The 15,203-nt window shown below is 45.8% G+C and overlaps 1 protein-coding gene across 4 annotated transcripts in view; it reads right to left on the reverse strand.

Moving 5' to 3' along the window:
• Positions 1 to 15,203, reverse strand: part of LOC134739685 (uncharacterized) — a 105,717-nt gene that overhangs the window by 11,163 nt on the left and 79,351 nt on the right. For 3 of the 4 annotated variants that reach the window (XR_010126567.1, XR_010126566.1, XR_010126565.1), the window contains exons 2-3: positions 5,210 to 5,560; positions 4,582 to 4,689 (exon numbers count right to left, since the gene is read on the reverse strand). Coding sequence is in view for 1 of the 4 variants with exons in the window: in XM_063665786.1 (XP_063521856.1) it covers positions 4,582 to 4,689; positions 5,399 to 5,560 (270 nt within the window). In the remaining 3 variants the exon portion in view is untranslated. The remainder of the gene's footprint in view (positions 1 to 4,581; positions 4,690 to 5,209; positions 5,561 to 15,203) is intronic. The other variant, XM_063665786.1, reaches the window with a different exon arrangement.

Below are 15,203 nucleotides of genomic sequence, written 5' to 3' on the forward strand. Positions count from 1 at the left end.
TTCATCGACAGAGCAGAAGGGCAACTGCCTCAGGTGTGTGCAGTCATTTATTGCCTGGAAATGTACATCCAGAACAGAATATCATCTTCCTGGCAGCCGTCCCATTCAGCCTCTGCATGGAGACCCTGTTTCTCTTCCTAAGCTGTCCCAAGACCTGAGCCTTCTTAGTTTGGTGATGCTTCACTATGGCATCAACTCTCCAACTTCTGCCCTCCAAGACCATAGTGATAAGAAAACAAAGATTAACTACCCCCGGGCTGGGAGGAGGATTCCTTTTTTCTCTATACAGCCTTTTATATGTTTAACTTGCTTACCATGTAATATGGATAACCTACGAAAAAGATTTCACGTGTATACCTTTTTAAATCACTTACTCTACTTGTTTGTGAAGACAAAAATAAATTTTAAAAATGCCACAGACTTGTTGCAAGTTAAAGAAAAAATTCAGCTTCCTGTGTAATAAGAAATATTGTAAGTCACACTCGTAGTCCGAGCTATTTGGGAAATTGTGGTGGGAGGAACACTTGAGCCCAGTTCAAGACTGCAGTGAGCTATAATGGTGCCGCTGCACTCCAATCTGGGCAACAGAGCAAGGCATCATCTCTAAGAAAATAATAAAAATAAAAATAATTTTAAAGATTAAAAAATATATTTAAAAGAAATATCACAAGTGAACTATAATTCATCCCAAAAGAGAATATGGATCTTTTCAAAGAGCAACATCAAAATGTCCAAGGCTAGTCACCATTTCTTTCTTGAGAACATTCATAAGCCACTGCTCAACCCCGGACTCCATTATTAAAAACAGATGCCACAGAGTTCTTCACTGCTCAGCCCATTCTCACATCACCAGTCCCCAAAAGCACGGACTTCACCCCTGGCCAGCCTTCCGGCACGCCAGGCCGCCTCCTCCCTTAAGCCCATGCGGAAGAGGGGAAGTGGGTCACACAGGGAGCCCATGCTATGAGTGGACGTACCCTGCCGACGGAAGTGGAAGGGCAGAGGTGGAGTGGTTTCTTCTTCCTTATTCCTTTATATTCTGTTAAGCTTTAGAAACTCTCTCAACTGACTCATGCGTGGACTTGTTCTAGAAGAAACTGTTAGAGGCAGCAGAGGTCTGAAGGTGCTTTAGTTCCACCCCCAGAGGAAAGTGACAGTCCCAGATACCCAGCAAGTTGGCATTAGAACCAGAGCTAGAACCCAGAGCTTGTCCCAGCCAAGTTCTCTTTCATCAGCAATCTCTGATTTCCCAGAATCATCCTTCATGGTGTGTTCTGGACCAATTTTTTGTCCAAAAACTAGACAAAAAGATAACTGTTCCATTTCTATTTCTACACTGCAGCTCATACAATTTAAAGGAAGGACACTGCTCTAAGAACCATCCTCCATCACTAAAGCAAACTGGTTGAGTTTTTATTAAATAAGACTGGAAAGGGTCATTGTCTTGATAAGCGTTTCTAAGCCTTGACACTGCTAACATTTTTGGTGGGATCATTCTTTGATGTGGGGATCATCCTATGCACTGCAGGATGTGTAGCAGCATTGCTGGCCTCCACCCACGAGGCATTGGTAGCATCTCCTCCCCTCCACTTGTGACAATCAAAAATGTCTTCTTTGGACATTGCCAATTATCCCCTGAGGAGCAAGATGTCCCGGTTAAGAATCACTGATCTAGGGGAAACTCGATTATTTGGTTGTCATTGAAAATACTCAGCAAGCAAAAGAAATTGTTCACATTAGGGCTTTATAGACTAATAAATTGGAAAACTGAATCCAGGGCATTCCTCAACAGCCAGTGCCCAGAATAGCCTGAAAGCGTCCTGGAGAGATAGGTGAGGGCCTCAGTAAACCCCTGAGGCATGGCAGTCCATGTGTATTAGTGACCTTTACAGGTAAAAGCAAAAGGATATTTGAGTCAGAGTTGACAAGCATACTGATAAAAGCAAAACATGGTTGGGTATGGTGACTTATGCCTGTAATCTCAAGCACTTTGGGAGGCTGAGGCGGGTAGATCACCTGAGGTCAGGAGTTTGAGACCAGCCCAGCCAACATGGTGAAACCCCATCTCTACTAAAAATACAAAAAACAAAACAAAACAAAACCAACACAACAACAACAAAACAAAACAAAAAAAAAAAAACACAAACTAGCCTGCCATGGTGGTGTGTGCCTGTAATCCCCAGCTACTCAGGATGCTGAGACAGGAAAATTGCTTGAACCTGGGAGGTGGAGGTTGCAGTGAGCCAAGATCACGCCACTGCACTCCAGCCTGGGCTACAGAGCAAGACTCCATCTCAAAATAAAAGAAATAAAAAAAAGAACATAAGTTGATGACTATGAGATGAATAGTGTTGGGTGGAGAGAAGCCAGAATGGTATTGGGGTCCTTAGAGAAAGCCTGGCATTGTCTATTTGAATAATTGCTTGTGAGCCTTGGACTAGTTGGTATCCCATTGAACCTCTTCACTGAGAGGATGGGAGTATCACAGGAACTAGACATGGAGAGCTTTGTGAAGGACACCTTGAATTATAAGTTGAAGATCTTAAAGAATTCTTGTCTTGAGGATATTATAGTAATGTTGAGAGTGGCATGGAAGGTTCTATTTCTATGTTGAGAGGTTTGGCCTCCTTTATTTGGCCTGTGTCAGTGGAGTGACCAGCTCAAAGGCAGTCGGGTATTTTAGTTAGCATAGTTTGTGCTTGAGGTTTTAAAGGGGGATCAGGGATTTTGACAGACGCAAGAAAAGTGTGATGGTCAATGAGAGCGATGAAAAGGCAAAGATGCAAGGCCGGGACCCAAGGCCCTCAAGTGTGAGGCCCTCAGGGGAGCAAAACTACTGACAGTCCAGTTGGAAAGTAACTCTTTCCGGAAGGTTTACTGGGTAGTGGAACTAAGAAGCTGTGCTGGGTGGGGAGAGTCCTAGTAAGACAGAAGAAAGTTCTGATAAAAGCAGCACATGGATGCTTACCAAGTCCCATCAACAGGCATGGCTTGTGTGCTCTTAGGGAGTGTGGGAAGAGGTGTTCATGGTGAGATGTGTTGTTCGGGGTTCATTAGGAAGGGAGTGGAGTGCCCACTGATGGGGAAGATTCTTTCCTCTTATGAGTTAGTGTGGACAGAAAGGGGAACACCCCTCCGAGAAAGTCATTAAAAGATGGATTTTTAAACCCTTGCTCTTTTGTGTTTTAAAGCCAGCCAATCCCAAGCCAGCATTCTTTTTATTTATATCTGCATGTGTACCTAATGAGTTGGGGTTTGGAATAAGCAGATTGGCCTGCTTTGCTTCCTTCTGGTCAGTTAAATTGTGCAGCCACCAGTTTACACTGTGTTGATTTGCCCTTTTCTCTCATGGAGTCTTCAGGGTGTTAGGCTAGTGTAACACTTCCAGAGAGAGAAGCGTTCTGCCTACTTAACATTGTGCTTTAGGGTAGTTATCTTTGATTTCTGATCAGAAGCCATTAACATAATAAAAGCAAAAGTGGCTCAGTCATCAAATATAAGATCAGATCATATACTTTGTAGAGCTTTAGCAACTCTCTCAACTGACTCTCAAAATGTCCTTCCTAACATTTTCTAATCTATGTCTATATCGAGAGGCAAATTCATCTGTGTTGTCTGCCATCTTTTATCTTTGAGCAATCAGTTTTGAGGAGCCACAGTGGGAATGGATTCTAAAGTCTCTCCCCTATAGTTTTGGCATGCATCAGGGTGTTCGGATTTCTTTTAAAGTCCTCACGAAGAGTAGCCCATGTGGCTTTTGAAACCATAAAGTGGCATCTCTGGTACCCATTAACAGCTGCAAGAATTGATACAGTTCAGGGAACCCGGGAGAATATGCCCCAAGGACACAACCAAATGGATTAGTAAATTCTTCCCAGTTCTCGCTGTCCTTTTGAAAAGCCCTTCACAACTGCATATGGACCTGAGTGAGTCCTTATTCAATTGGGCCCTTGGGTCATGGGCCTTCCATCATGATGGGGAAGCACCAATAACATCAGGATGAGGTAGGGAAGTGGGAGTAGGGAAGATTGGGGAGCAGAGGCTAAAGGAGGAAAAAAGTCCCTCAGACTAAGGAGGAATATTGGGTAGGGGGGAAAGCATCAGAGCAGGGTCCATAGAGGGGTGGGGCAGGGGGAGAAAGGGTTGAGAGGTTTTGTTAAGGGTAGAGAAGGAGTGGGAGGGGAGATTGGTAGTGAGAGAGATGTGCTTAAGGGACTGCTCAGTTTGAAGTAGATTGGAGACATTTTCCCATGTTTCAGCCTCCTTGAACCAAGCAAAATAAGCTGACCTTTGAAGAGAAGAGATCTTGAGGGGGATTTGTAGATGGACAGAGTTAGGGAGATTCCAGGTGCCTCAGAGGGGTCAACTTGCAGTTCCAAGTTGTCCTCAGGGAAATCTTGCCATTTTTTGGGATAATGAACTGAATTCTCATCACAGTGGAATACATATCATCGGAAGGGATTTTTAAACGGCAGGGTGAGAAGTCGATTGAGAATTTTGCATAGCACCAAGGTTAAACAGAAGCCAACTACAAAACAAAGACAGAAGCACTCAAGCAAATAATCAAAATCAAATCCTTACCACGCTGCCGGGGACCGATATTCGGAGCACGGGACCAGGAGCTGGACTCACGATGGGATCTCTGATCAGTCGCAGAAGGAGCTTGATGAGCTCGAGGGGTCTCTCTCCCTAGGTGGAGAAGACAGGGCTCCAAATGGGCTTCCAGTCCCATCCACGTCACAGCGGCAAATTGTCAAAGATAAAGACCTGAGCTGGTAAGCAAACTGACTTTATTCAGGCTATTATAGTCGGGAGAGCACCCAGATCCCAAAACCTGAGCGTCCTGGCAGTTGGTTTTGTCTAGACTTTCACAGGGACAAGTGAACCAGTTCCAGGTGGGGGTGATTTTACAGTTGGCATGTTTATATCATCAGGAGGCATCTGTCAATCAGCTGGACAAGGAGTATCTAGCTGTTTCTAGCTTGTTTGGAGGGACAAATAGTTCAGCTAATCATTTAAGAAACAAAGAATGGTAATTTGGAGGATCTCTATGTCCTTATCACAGGAAACAAGGGGGTCACCCATGACTGTTATGGAAATCACAAGAACGAGTATATGGCATTTATGAATGGACCTACTGGTGCGCTAGTAGGGCTGCCATAACAAAGTACTGCAAAGTTGGGGCTTAACCAGGGATGCATCGTCTTACCATGCTGGAGGCTGGAAGTCCCACGTCAACACATGGACAGGGCTGGTTTCTCCTCTGGCCTCTCTCCTCAGCCATCTTCTCCCTGTGTCCCCACATGGTCTTTCCTCCGTGTGTGTCTGTGTCCTCATCTCTACTTAGGACGACACCTGTCAGGTTGGATTAGGGCCCACCCTACCGACTTCATTTTACCTTCATCACCTCTTTAAAGACCTCTTCATATACGTTCACACTATGAGTTACTGGGGGTTTGGACTCCAACATCTGAATTTTAGGAGGACACAACTCAGTCCGTGACAGCAGGTCTTCTCGAAGTCTCGTGGGGAAGAGTGGTTCTTTGCAGTACGTCACTTCCTGGAACACAAAAGGGTGGGAGACATCTGACATACAAGTGTGGGCAATTGCCCTTGGCTGTTGTCCAGAGGCACAGGGCTCAGGTGCAGCCCTGCACTGTCGCAGGGTCCCAAAAGAGGCCCGTTGGTTTGCTGTGCTCCACTCCAAGCTTCCACGAGCTGATGGGGGAGGGGTGGGAAAGAACTCGCAAGGGAACTGAGACCTACTGAAAAAAGGAGAAGTGAAGATGACATCTATGGGGCTGAGGGATACAGGGGAAACGTGGTTTGAGGTTGACAAAGGGGAGGGGGAAAGAGCCACACAGCAGGAGGCTGGGCTGTGAGAGATTCTGAATGGTCTCCAGGAGGCACTGAATGTGAGACAGGTGAGGGAGGGAAGATTTCCCCACAAATCTTCGCTCTGTTAATACACGTGGGCTCAGCCCCACAGGAGTTGTTCAGTGAGCACACGCATTACTGCTGGAATCTGATTTGTGCAACTGTGTTCAGCCCCTGCTAAGAAAGGCCTGGGAGCAGGGTACATGGAAGGGCCTGCTTCATTCTGGGTGCCCAGCTACCAGCAGGGTACCACTCCTGCCAGACGCATGGGCAGGTGCCTCCTTCCTGGACTGTGAGCTCCCTGAGCAGCAGGAACAACCTACTGCCGCCTTACTGTTCCCTCTGCACACAGCAAAGGCTTGGATGGAAGGAATTCCTGGGTCCCTCTGAAAATGTTCAGGCATTAGTCACGTATGAATCAATCTAGACCTTTTTTTGCATCCAATCATGTTTTCAACTTGCACCACCTCTTGGGGGCACTGAAGTCATTAATTCTTCCATTCCCCATGTGTCCTGACCAGGCAGGAGCTACGTGGCTGTCTGAACTCTTGTGGGTTTGTGATAAATGGGCGAGTGTTGAAAGAGAAAGGCAAACAAACTGCTTTCCCAAAGAAGTCAGGAGACACCCTCGACAAGCCCTGGACAGAGCAGAGAATGGGCTCCGCCAGGAGCTGGGGAGAGAGCCTCGGGGAGGCTTCTGTGGGACCTCAGCCTTACTGCACCTACCCTACCAAGCAGTGCCCTGAGGACCTGAACTTAGCCCTGTGTGTGGACGTCTGTTGCAGAATGCGCTAAGTGCCCAGAAGAGACACCAGGGAGACAAAGGCAGCAGGGTAGGATGGCAGAGGGGACACCTCCTCCATCCGTCTGGTGCTTAAGCGTCTGGGTGCCACACACTTCCTGTGCTGCCCAAACCAGCGCCAGCTCAGTTCTAAAGGGAAGAGAACACGCACAGCGGAGGCCTGGAAACGGCCAGGGGAGGAGAGGCCAAATGTAGCATCTGAGTACTTTCTTTTTGGGAGGTGCTGCGAGGCGTGCAAAAGCAAACAGTAATAGCTCTCAGTAACCTCAGCAAATGCCAGCACTCAGCAGCCGCCCTTCCAGAGAGGGGTCGCTGGCAGCTGCAGCATCAAGCGGAGTTGCTGCATAGGATGCTTTTTATAGTGCTGTTTGGCTTCACGGTTCTCCAACACAGATGAGCTGGAGGGTGGATGTTTTTAAGATCCATTTGTGTACCGTGAAAGCACATGGCCTGTCTTCCCAAGAGTTTCTGCATTTCCAACTTTTTAATCCACAATAGAAAAAAGTCTAGAAAAACTAATGCAGTTAGAGCAGGTTTTCCTCTGCCAGTGTCCTCATATCCTCCCCCGAAAATGACTCCCCAAGGAACTCCAGCAGAATGTGGTATCGTCTCTTAAGATACAAACAAAAGCAGTAGAGCCAGAGATGGAGCAGAAACAGTGAGATGAGACGTTTACTTCCTCAGGTCCTTTTCCAGGAGTAAATGACCATCGTGCGCCCATGGGAAGAGTGCTGCATCCACGGAGGACATGGGCCAACAGTGCTCTCAAATGGGTTTCATGAAAGCATCTGTGACTCATCCCCATCCAAGAATGTTTTCATTAAGATTCAGCAGAAGCGATGTGCCAGGTCAGCAAATACAACTGCAAAACTGGGGCCTGCCAGCCTGGCCAACACAGCAAGACCCCGTCTTTACTAAAAATTAAAATTAATTAGCTGAGTATGGTGGTGCATGGCTGTAGTCTCAGTTACTCAGGAGGCTAAGGCAGGAGGGTCACTTGAGTCCAGGAGGCCGGGACTGCAGGGAGCCATGATCGCACCACTGCACTCCAGCCTGACGCTGTCTCAAAAACAAAAAAACCCGGGGCCTGAATGCAAAGTGAACACTTGCTCCTGTTCATTGTAGCACTTGCATTACAGGCCTGGTGGCTCCTAGCATCTGTCCGCAGCACAAGGCCATGTTGTGTAGTAGCACATCCCCAGTCCAGCCGCGGGCAGCTGCCTGCAAGGGTTGGTGGTGAGCAAACAGCTGCGCAGCAGCAGGGAAGCGCCATCTCCATCTCACTTCCTGGCCCTCCCCAGCTGCTGCAGAGATACTGGGGGTCCCTTCCACATGTAGGCCTGTGTTCTAGCTAATGAGAGCCAGGAGACTGGCAAGATTAAGCAGAGTCCTCATGAGTGATCTGGAAAACCCCACTGCACTTTAAAACAGATCCCTAGATTCTGGGCTTCACCTCATTTAAAAAGGACATTGTGTATACTGTTTCAAATAAATAAAATAATGGGGAGACAAGAAAGAGGAAAGAAAAATAGTTTTCAAAAGCTATCCTTTAATTCCCTGAGAAGCACAGCTCTCGGAGTCTACAAAGGGTTTAATCTATGCTGGTCAGTGGACAGAATAGCCCATGTGCTTGGCCCAGTGTCCTACTCTGAACATTCTAACTGCACAAGCACACTGGGCAGCTGCCTGGGACCCGGGGCTGGCGCGGTCGCCATGACTTTGTGGCTAGTCCCTCCATGTGACCAAGCGGAAAGGCATTAAGTGGATTAGGCCAGCTCCAAGTGACACGGAAGGTACTCTTCCTCTTCTGCAGAACAAGGCTCTCATTTTCAGCTTTAAGGCACCTTATTTCTGAAAATCAGAACTGTTGTTCTGGATCTCAGTGAGACAGCACCCAACAAACCCAGTAGAGTTAGAGAACACTCAGTGTCTTGCTGATAGTCTGAAAAAAATAGGGACCATGGAAGAAGGCAGGCCAGGCTGCACCCATGGGTCAGAGGACTGGGAATTCCCAGGCGTCACTTGGCCTTTGACATCTGTTCATCTTTAGAGGCCAGGATGCCAGCAGTCGGCCCATGATGACACAGACAGGGCTGGGGTAGGAGCCATGCATTAGAGCCACAGGGCTGCTCCTGAACCTCATTCTCCAACAGCTGCAACTGTCCTTAACACAAGCTGATGACAAAATGAATGCAGCTAGTTTGAATTCTGCTTACTCAACCTCTATGGAGTGAATGAGCAGTGAAATGCATAAGGTGGGCAAAAATGAGCAACAGTCCCAGATAAAACACAAACGGAGTGAATATGCGGTGGCCTGTGCTTTGCCAACCAGCAAGCATAACTACTTTATGCCACGGGTATGGAGTCTGTTTGGGATGGGCTAAAGGCTTCCTGATCCTTCAGGAATGTGCAAAGGACCTCTCTCCAGGAGATCCCAAAGCTCATAGATTCCAGAAGTGAGGTCTACAGTTCCTCTGGGGCACAAGACACAAAATAAATTTATTATAGGGACCCCCAGGACCAGGCCCCATGGCTGGGGTGGAGGCTTCCAGGGAGCTATCGGAGTATAATACTTCCATCCTGGAGTCAAGCCATTCACAAACAAATGCAGGAATGCAGAAGGGGGCTGGAGGTGAGAACAGGAAGGAGGCAGGCCAAGGGTCAGGGAAGAGCAACTGTGAAATAACGAGGTGATTTATACAATTTATTGTATATTTAAAGGTAGCTAGAAGAGAAGAATTGCAATGATCCCAACACAAAGGAAAGAAATGTTTGAGATGATGGATATCCCAATTACCCTGATTTGACCATTGCATATTGTACAGAGGCATCAAAATACCATGTATACCTCCAAAATATGTACAACTGTTATATTAAAAATTTTATTGATATGTAACTTTAAAAAAGAACTTTGTGATTTAACACTGAAGCGAAGATAAAGACTAGTTTATATCTGTTATATAAAATTCATTCATTCAATCACTCATTCTGCAAGTTTCTTCAAAAATTTCAAGGTCCATATCTACATACCTACTGTAGAGAAAAAGGGCTCCTAGGGAGACCAAGGAAAGGAAACACAGTTGGTCACTGTATTCTAAGCTGTGGCTTCTACTCACTGCAACATACTTCTCATTGACTGATGAGGATAAACATTCAAATGGACATTCAGAAAATTGTTCCTGCCGGGTACAGTGGCTCACACCTGTAATCCCAGCACTTTGGGAGGACAAGAAGGGCAGATCATTTGAGGTCAGGAGTTTGAGACCAGCCTGACCAACATGATGAAACCCCATCTCTACTTAAATAAAAAAAATTAGCTGGGCATGGTGGCGGCAGGCATCTGTAATCCCAGCTACTTGGGAGGCTGAGGCAGCAGAATCACTTGAATCCAGGAAGTGGAGGCTGCAGTGAGCTGAGATCGTGCCACTGCACTCCAGCCTGGGAGATAGAGTGAGACTCCCTCTCAAAAAATATTAAAATTAAAATTAAGAAAACTGTTCCTGGTCCTCTTGTTGTGTAAGAAACCCAAGTCTCATCGGAAGATGCTCCCCCTCTGAACCCCATGCTTTGAAGGCCCTCCTTCAGAGCTGGCCGAGTGTCAGCTCTGGAATTCTTGCTGGGTTCAGCGTTTCCTTTGTCTCTTGGGCTGGTCTTCAGGTTTTGACAAGTGGGTGAATTTTCCCTAAATTTTCATGTAACACAAAAGGAACTTCTGTGCTAAGGAACTTTGTGAGGGGTGTGGTTTCTTGCTTGTGGCTTGGGTCCTGTCACTTATGTCCCTCTGCTGAGCTGTGCTAGAGGAAGGATTGAGAACCCCTGCTACAGTCACAAGCCTGGAGGAGATGTGGGCGAGCAGAGCTGCCCCGGGGCCCCACTCAGGACACCTGTGTGCCAACACTGGACCTGCTACCCTGGGCTCTTGTGCCTCATTCCCATCACCGTGGGGAAATACAAAAGGGCAAGGGGTAGGGGCAGAGCTTGGTCTAGATCAGGATTTCTCCAACTCAGAACTACTGATATCTTGGGACAGAAGATTCTTTGTTGCAGGGATTGTCCTGTGCATTGTAGGATGTTTAGTAACATCTGTGGCTTCTACTTTCCTACAGTTGTGAGAATCAAAAATGCCTACAGACATTGCTACATGTCCCCCAAATGGGGCACCCAGCCCCCAGTTGAGACTCCTGGTATAGACCTAAGCTGTGTAATCCAGAAGCCACATGTAGTCATTAAGCATGTGACTAGTCCAAATTGAGATGTGCGTTAAGTATAAATATACACTGGATTTCAAACATTAAAGAAGAATGTAAAGTAACCATGAATATTAATATATTACATTTCATTTTATATCGATTGTTATAATACTATTTTTCATACATCAAGTAGATTAAAATATATGAATTTATTTCATCACTTTATTTTTTTACTTTTTATAATGTGGCTACTTAAAACAATTGAAATAACACATGTGGTCCCATTGTGGCCACATTAGATTTCTACTGGCCAGCGTGGGACTAGACTCAGGCTAAGGTCCTCCCCGCTCAGGTAAGTCCCAATTCTCTGTGAGTTACTACTGCAGGAATAAGAAATCATTTTCCAGCACTATCTGCAGATAGCTGAGGCGTAACAGAGTGTGGACACAGAATCCCATTCAGAACATTTCCAAGGTGTGTTTGAAACTCTCTCTTCCATACTAAACTAAGCAAACCTGCAGCATCAGCGTTTAGAGGCAACACCCTACTCCATCCCACAGAGGAAACAGCCCCAACTGTCAACATCCTGTTCTGGCAAGCCCAGGGATGCAACAGGCCCTGGAAAACCCCATGCAGAGGCCCGGGGAAGCCAGTCTCACTGTGGAAACTTTCCACTCCTAGCTACCCATAAGTAAGAGAGCCTGGGACCTGTACTTCTCTAGCCAGGAGAGCCAGCTTCTCATGGGAACTGGTGGAGTGCTTCATGATTTACTATCTTTCCACACACATCACCCTTTCTTCATTCCTACAACTGTCATGCAGCTGTGAACTAAGATGTCTCCATTTTATATGTGGCCAGTAGAAATTTTGCTCCAGAAACTCAATCATAAGAAATGTTCATTTCTGTCCCTTTTTTTCTTTCATTGAGAAACAGTTTTGCTCTTGTTGCCCTGGCTGGAGTGCAATGGCATGATCTCGGCTCACTGCAACCTCTACCTCCCAGGTTCAAGCGATTCTCCTCCCTCAGCCTCCCCAGTAGCTGGGATTACAGGCACCCGCCACCATGCCTGGCTAATTTTTGTATTTTTAATACAGACGGGGTTTCACCATGTTGTCCAGGCTGGTCTCGAACTCCTAACCTTAGGTGATCTGCTCGCCTTGGCCTCCCCAAAGTGCTGGGATTATTGCCAGTGGGCCACTGGCCCCCTGTGCCTGGCCCATTTCTTCATATTGATCGAATTAAATGAATTCTAAGCCCAGATGCCACTAGAGTGGTCAGAAATTCAACCTCAGCCCTTTCTCCACTGTCCTGTCTCATCCCAGCTCCTGAAGTTGTTCCAAAGGCAAAGGTCCATGATTGTGAGCAAAGGAGAACATGCATGGTGGCTTCTCTGGTTTTCCTCCCTGGTCATCCTTCCTAGATCATTGTCTTGGCCCCCTGGTACCTTAAAGAGATCTGTGTGCTGCTCATAGGATGCACCACCCTTTCCGAGGTTTGGCCGCCTCTGGGAGCTGTGACTGACAATCCAGGACTCGAGTTCCTAGTGACCCCCCCTGAATTCCCAACCCACCGACTCTCCCCTAGCCACGGAAAGCAACCTGTCTTGTCTCTGCTGGGCAGCTAGCTCTCCTTGAAAACAAAACCAAACCAAAAGCACCAGCCTCAATGGCCTTGTCCTCACACACCTCCCCCCCTACCATCCTTAGGCACGAGCTAGCATGATCTTCTGAATGACTAAGCTTTCAAAATAAAATCCATGAGGAAAATCTGCTTAAGTCCTACACCACAAACCTCCTAGCAAGACGAGGAGCTCAAAGGCTGGGCAGCTTTCTGGGAATGGAGGCATAAAAGACGACAACAGACAAAAGACAACTTAAGATCTCTGTAAATGATGCTTTTTTCACCAATGGAGACACCAAGGTTCTGCAAGGTCAAATGACCTGCTCAAGATTACAGTTCTGTTAAGAGTCAGAGGAGAGACTGAAACCCAGGACCCCCGACTCCACCTAAACATATCATGAGCAGCTCCTATTCCATGCTCCATCCTGAAATCACCAAAGAGCATAGAAAGAAATCTGTCCGCTCCACTCCACCGTAAGCTGATGGCTTAGGGAGAACCCCAAGGCCCTCATTTCTAGTCCTAAAAGCTCCTTCCTCAGAGGAAATGCTCTGTTCCCCACAACCATGTTAGGGCACACTTCTCTGACTCCCTGGAGCATAGCTGGACCTTGCTGGAACATTTCAACAAGACCTTGTTAAAGAGGTGATATTAACACATTACACTAAACTAGATATTTTGATTTACAAGAAATGTTTTTCACAACATCTACAAAAATGTGGAAAAAAAAAAAAGTATTCAGAGAAATCCACAGGAGCTTCAAAGGTTCTGCATAGAGGTAATTCCAACTGCACTGATTTCGACTGCGTGGTTTTAGATGGAGGAGTTCATTGGAAAAGCCAGTTTAGAGGTGGTGTGAAATGTAGGGTTATCTTAACAGATGGAGTGCTTCTTAGCCAGGATAACTAAAGGGCTGATCGAAGTACTCTATCATAAAATTATAAAAGGAGCCCTAAAATTAGAAAGCATCCTGGCCATGCTAGTAGGCCCAACTGGAGGACTGCAGGAATCGTCACATGGAGTGTGGAGTTTATTAGAGCACCAGAAACAGAGCTGGGGCTTGATGTCCCCACAGGAGACGAGAATCACAGGACCTAATTTAACGTCTAGAAAATGCGTTTAGCAAAGGTTTCTGTTGAACTTTAAAGAAATGTTCTACTCTACTCAATAAGCTTACCACATGCTGCACGGCTAATGATACAACTGGAAGGATCTACCTATAAAAAAAGCATGGCTTCATAAGACATGAGAATATAAAGCACACAAACAAAAATCAAGTAACTGTAACTCCTTTGAACGATAGGATGCTTGTTGAAAATGACAACAGAAGTCAACAGACACAACAGAGTTTCACAGACACGAAGTTGAACCAAAAAATTCAGACACGAGAGTACACAATCAATGATTCCATGAATGTAAAGTTAAAAACCAACAAGACCAACTGTGAATAACCAGTATGGCAGTTCTTCAAAAAATTAAAAATGGAACTGTCATATAATCCAGCAATTCCACTTCTGGGTATATTCCCAAAAGAATTTAAAGCAGGGCCTCAAAGACATCTTTATACACCCGTGTGCAAAACGGCATTATGTACAATAGCTGAAGGATGGAGGCAACTCAAGCGTCCAACAGATGGATGAGTAAACAAAATGTGTTGTATCCACACAATGAAATATATTCAGCCTTAAAAAGGAAGGAGATTCTGATATACGCTGCAGCGTGGATGAACCTTGTGAACATCAAGCTCAGTGAAATAAGCCAGACACACAAGGACGAATGCTTTATGATTCCACTTGCATGAAGTACGTAGAAGAGTACTGTCCATAGAGACGGAAGGTAGAAGAATGGTTGCCAAAGGCTGGGAGCAGGGGAAATGGGGAGTTGTTTAAGGTGTACAGAGTTTCAGTTTTGCAAAATAAAGAATTCTGGAGACAGATGGTGTTGACGGTGGCACAACAATGTGAATATGCTGAATGTCACTGAACTGTATATTTAAAAATGGTTAAGATGGTAAATTTTACGTTGCCTTTTACCACAATTAGTTTCTTTTAACCAAAGGGAGGAAATACAGGCAAAGTAAGCTATGGAAAGGATGAGGGCTGGTCCTGGAGAAGTGGTCAAGGTGTGTACCCGGGAGCTGGTCGTGTTCTATAAGTTTAATGGGAGTGCTGGTTAAGTAAGCCTTGAGTTTTTGAACTTTTATCAACCAAATATTTAGAATTTTGCCAAGTTTTCTCTACGCATGTTATGGTTTAATTAAAAGTCTTTTAGTTTATAGGAACAAAAATAAATACCTATACAAGAAAGGCCATAAGGATGAAAGAGAATCTAAATTCCAGAATGATATGCTACACTACTAACTTCTGCTCACATTTTGTCCCATAATAGCTTCTGGAGCTCCCAAGTTTAAAAGCAACTGTTTTTATTGCCACTTTGGTTAATGGGCAAGAACAACCACCCCAAAAGAGTCTATTTTTGTTTTTAAAAAACTTTCTCCTAGGAGTCCCTCCCACAAGGCTGCTCAGCACAGTCCAGGCTCAGTCAAGCACTTCGAGTACAAAACAACTTGAGTGCATGGAGATCTCACTGTGTGAGCTTTGTAGGGATTAGGTAAATCACAGGTGCACCCTTACCTGAAGGAGCCAGCAGCTTATTCATTAATCAAGTGCTTAACAAGCTGTTGCTCCAAGTTTCCCTCTCAGCCTGGTGTCTTTG

The sequence above is a fragment of the Pongo pygmaeus genome, chromosome 5, assembly GCF_028885625.2.
Source record: "Pongo pygmaeus isolate AG05252 chromosome 5, NHGRI_mPonPyg2-v2.0_pri, whole genome shotgun sequence".
In the NCBI taxonomy this organism is placed as follows: Eukaryota; Metazoa; Chordata; class Mammalia; order Primates; family Hominidae; genus Pongo; species Pongo pygmaeus.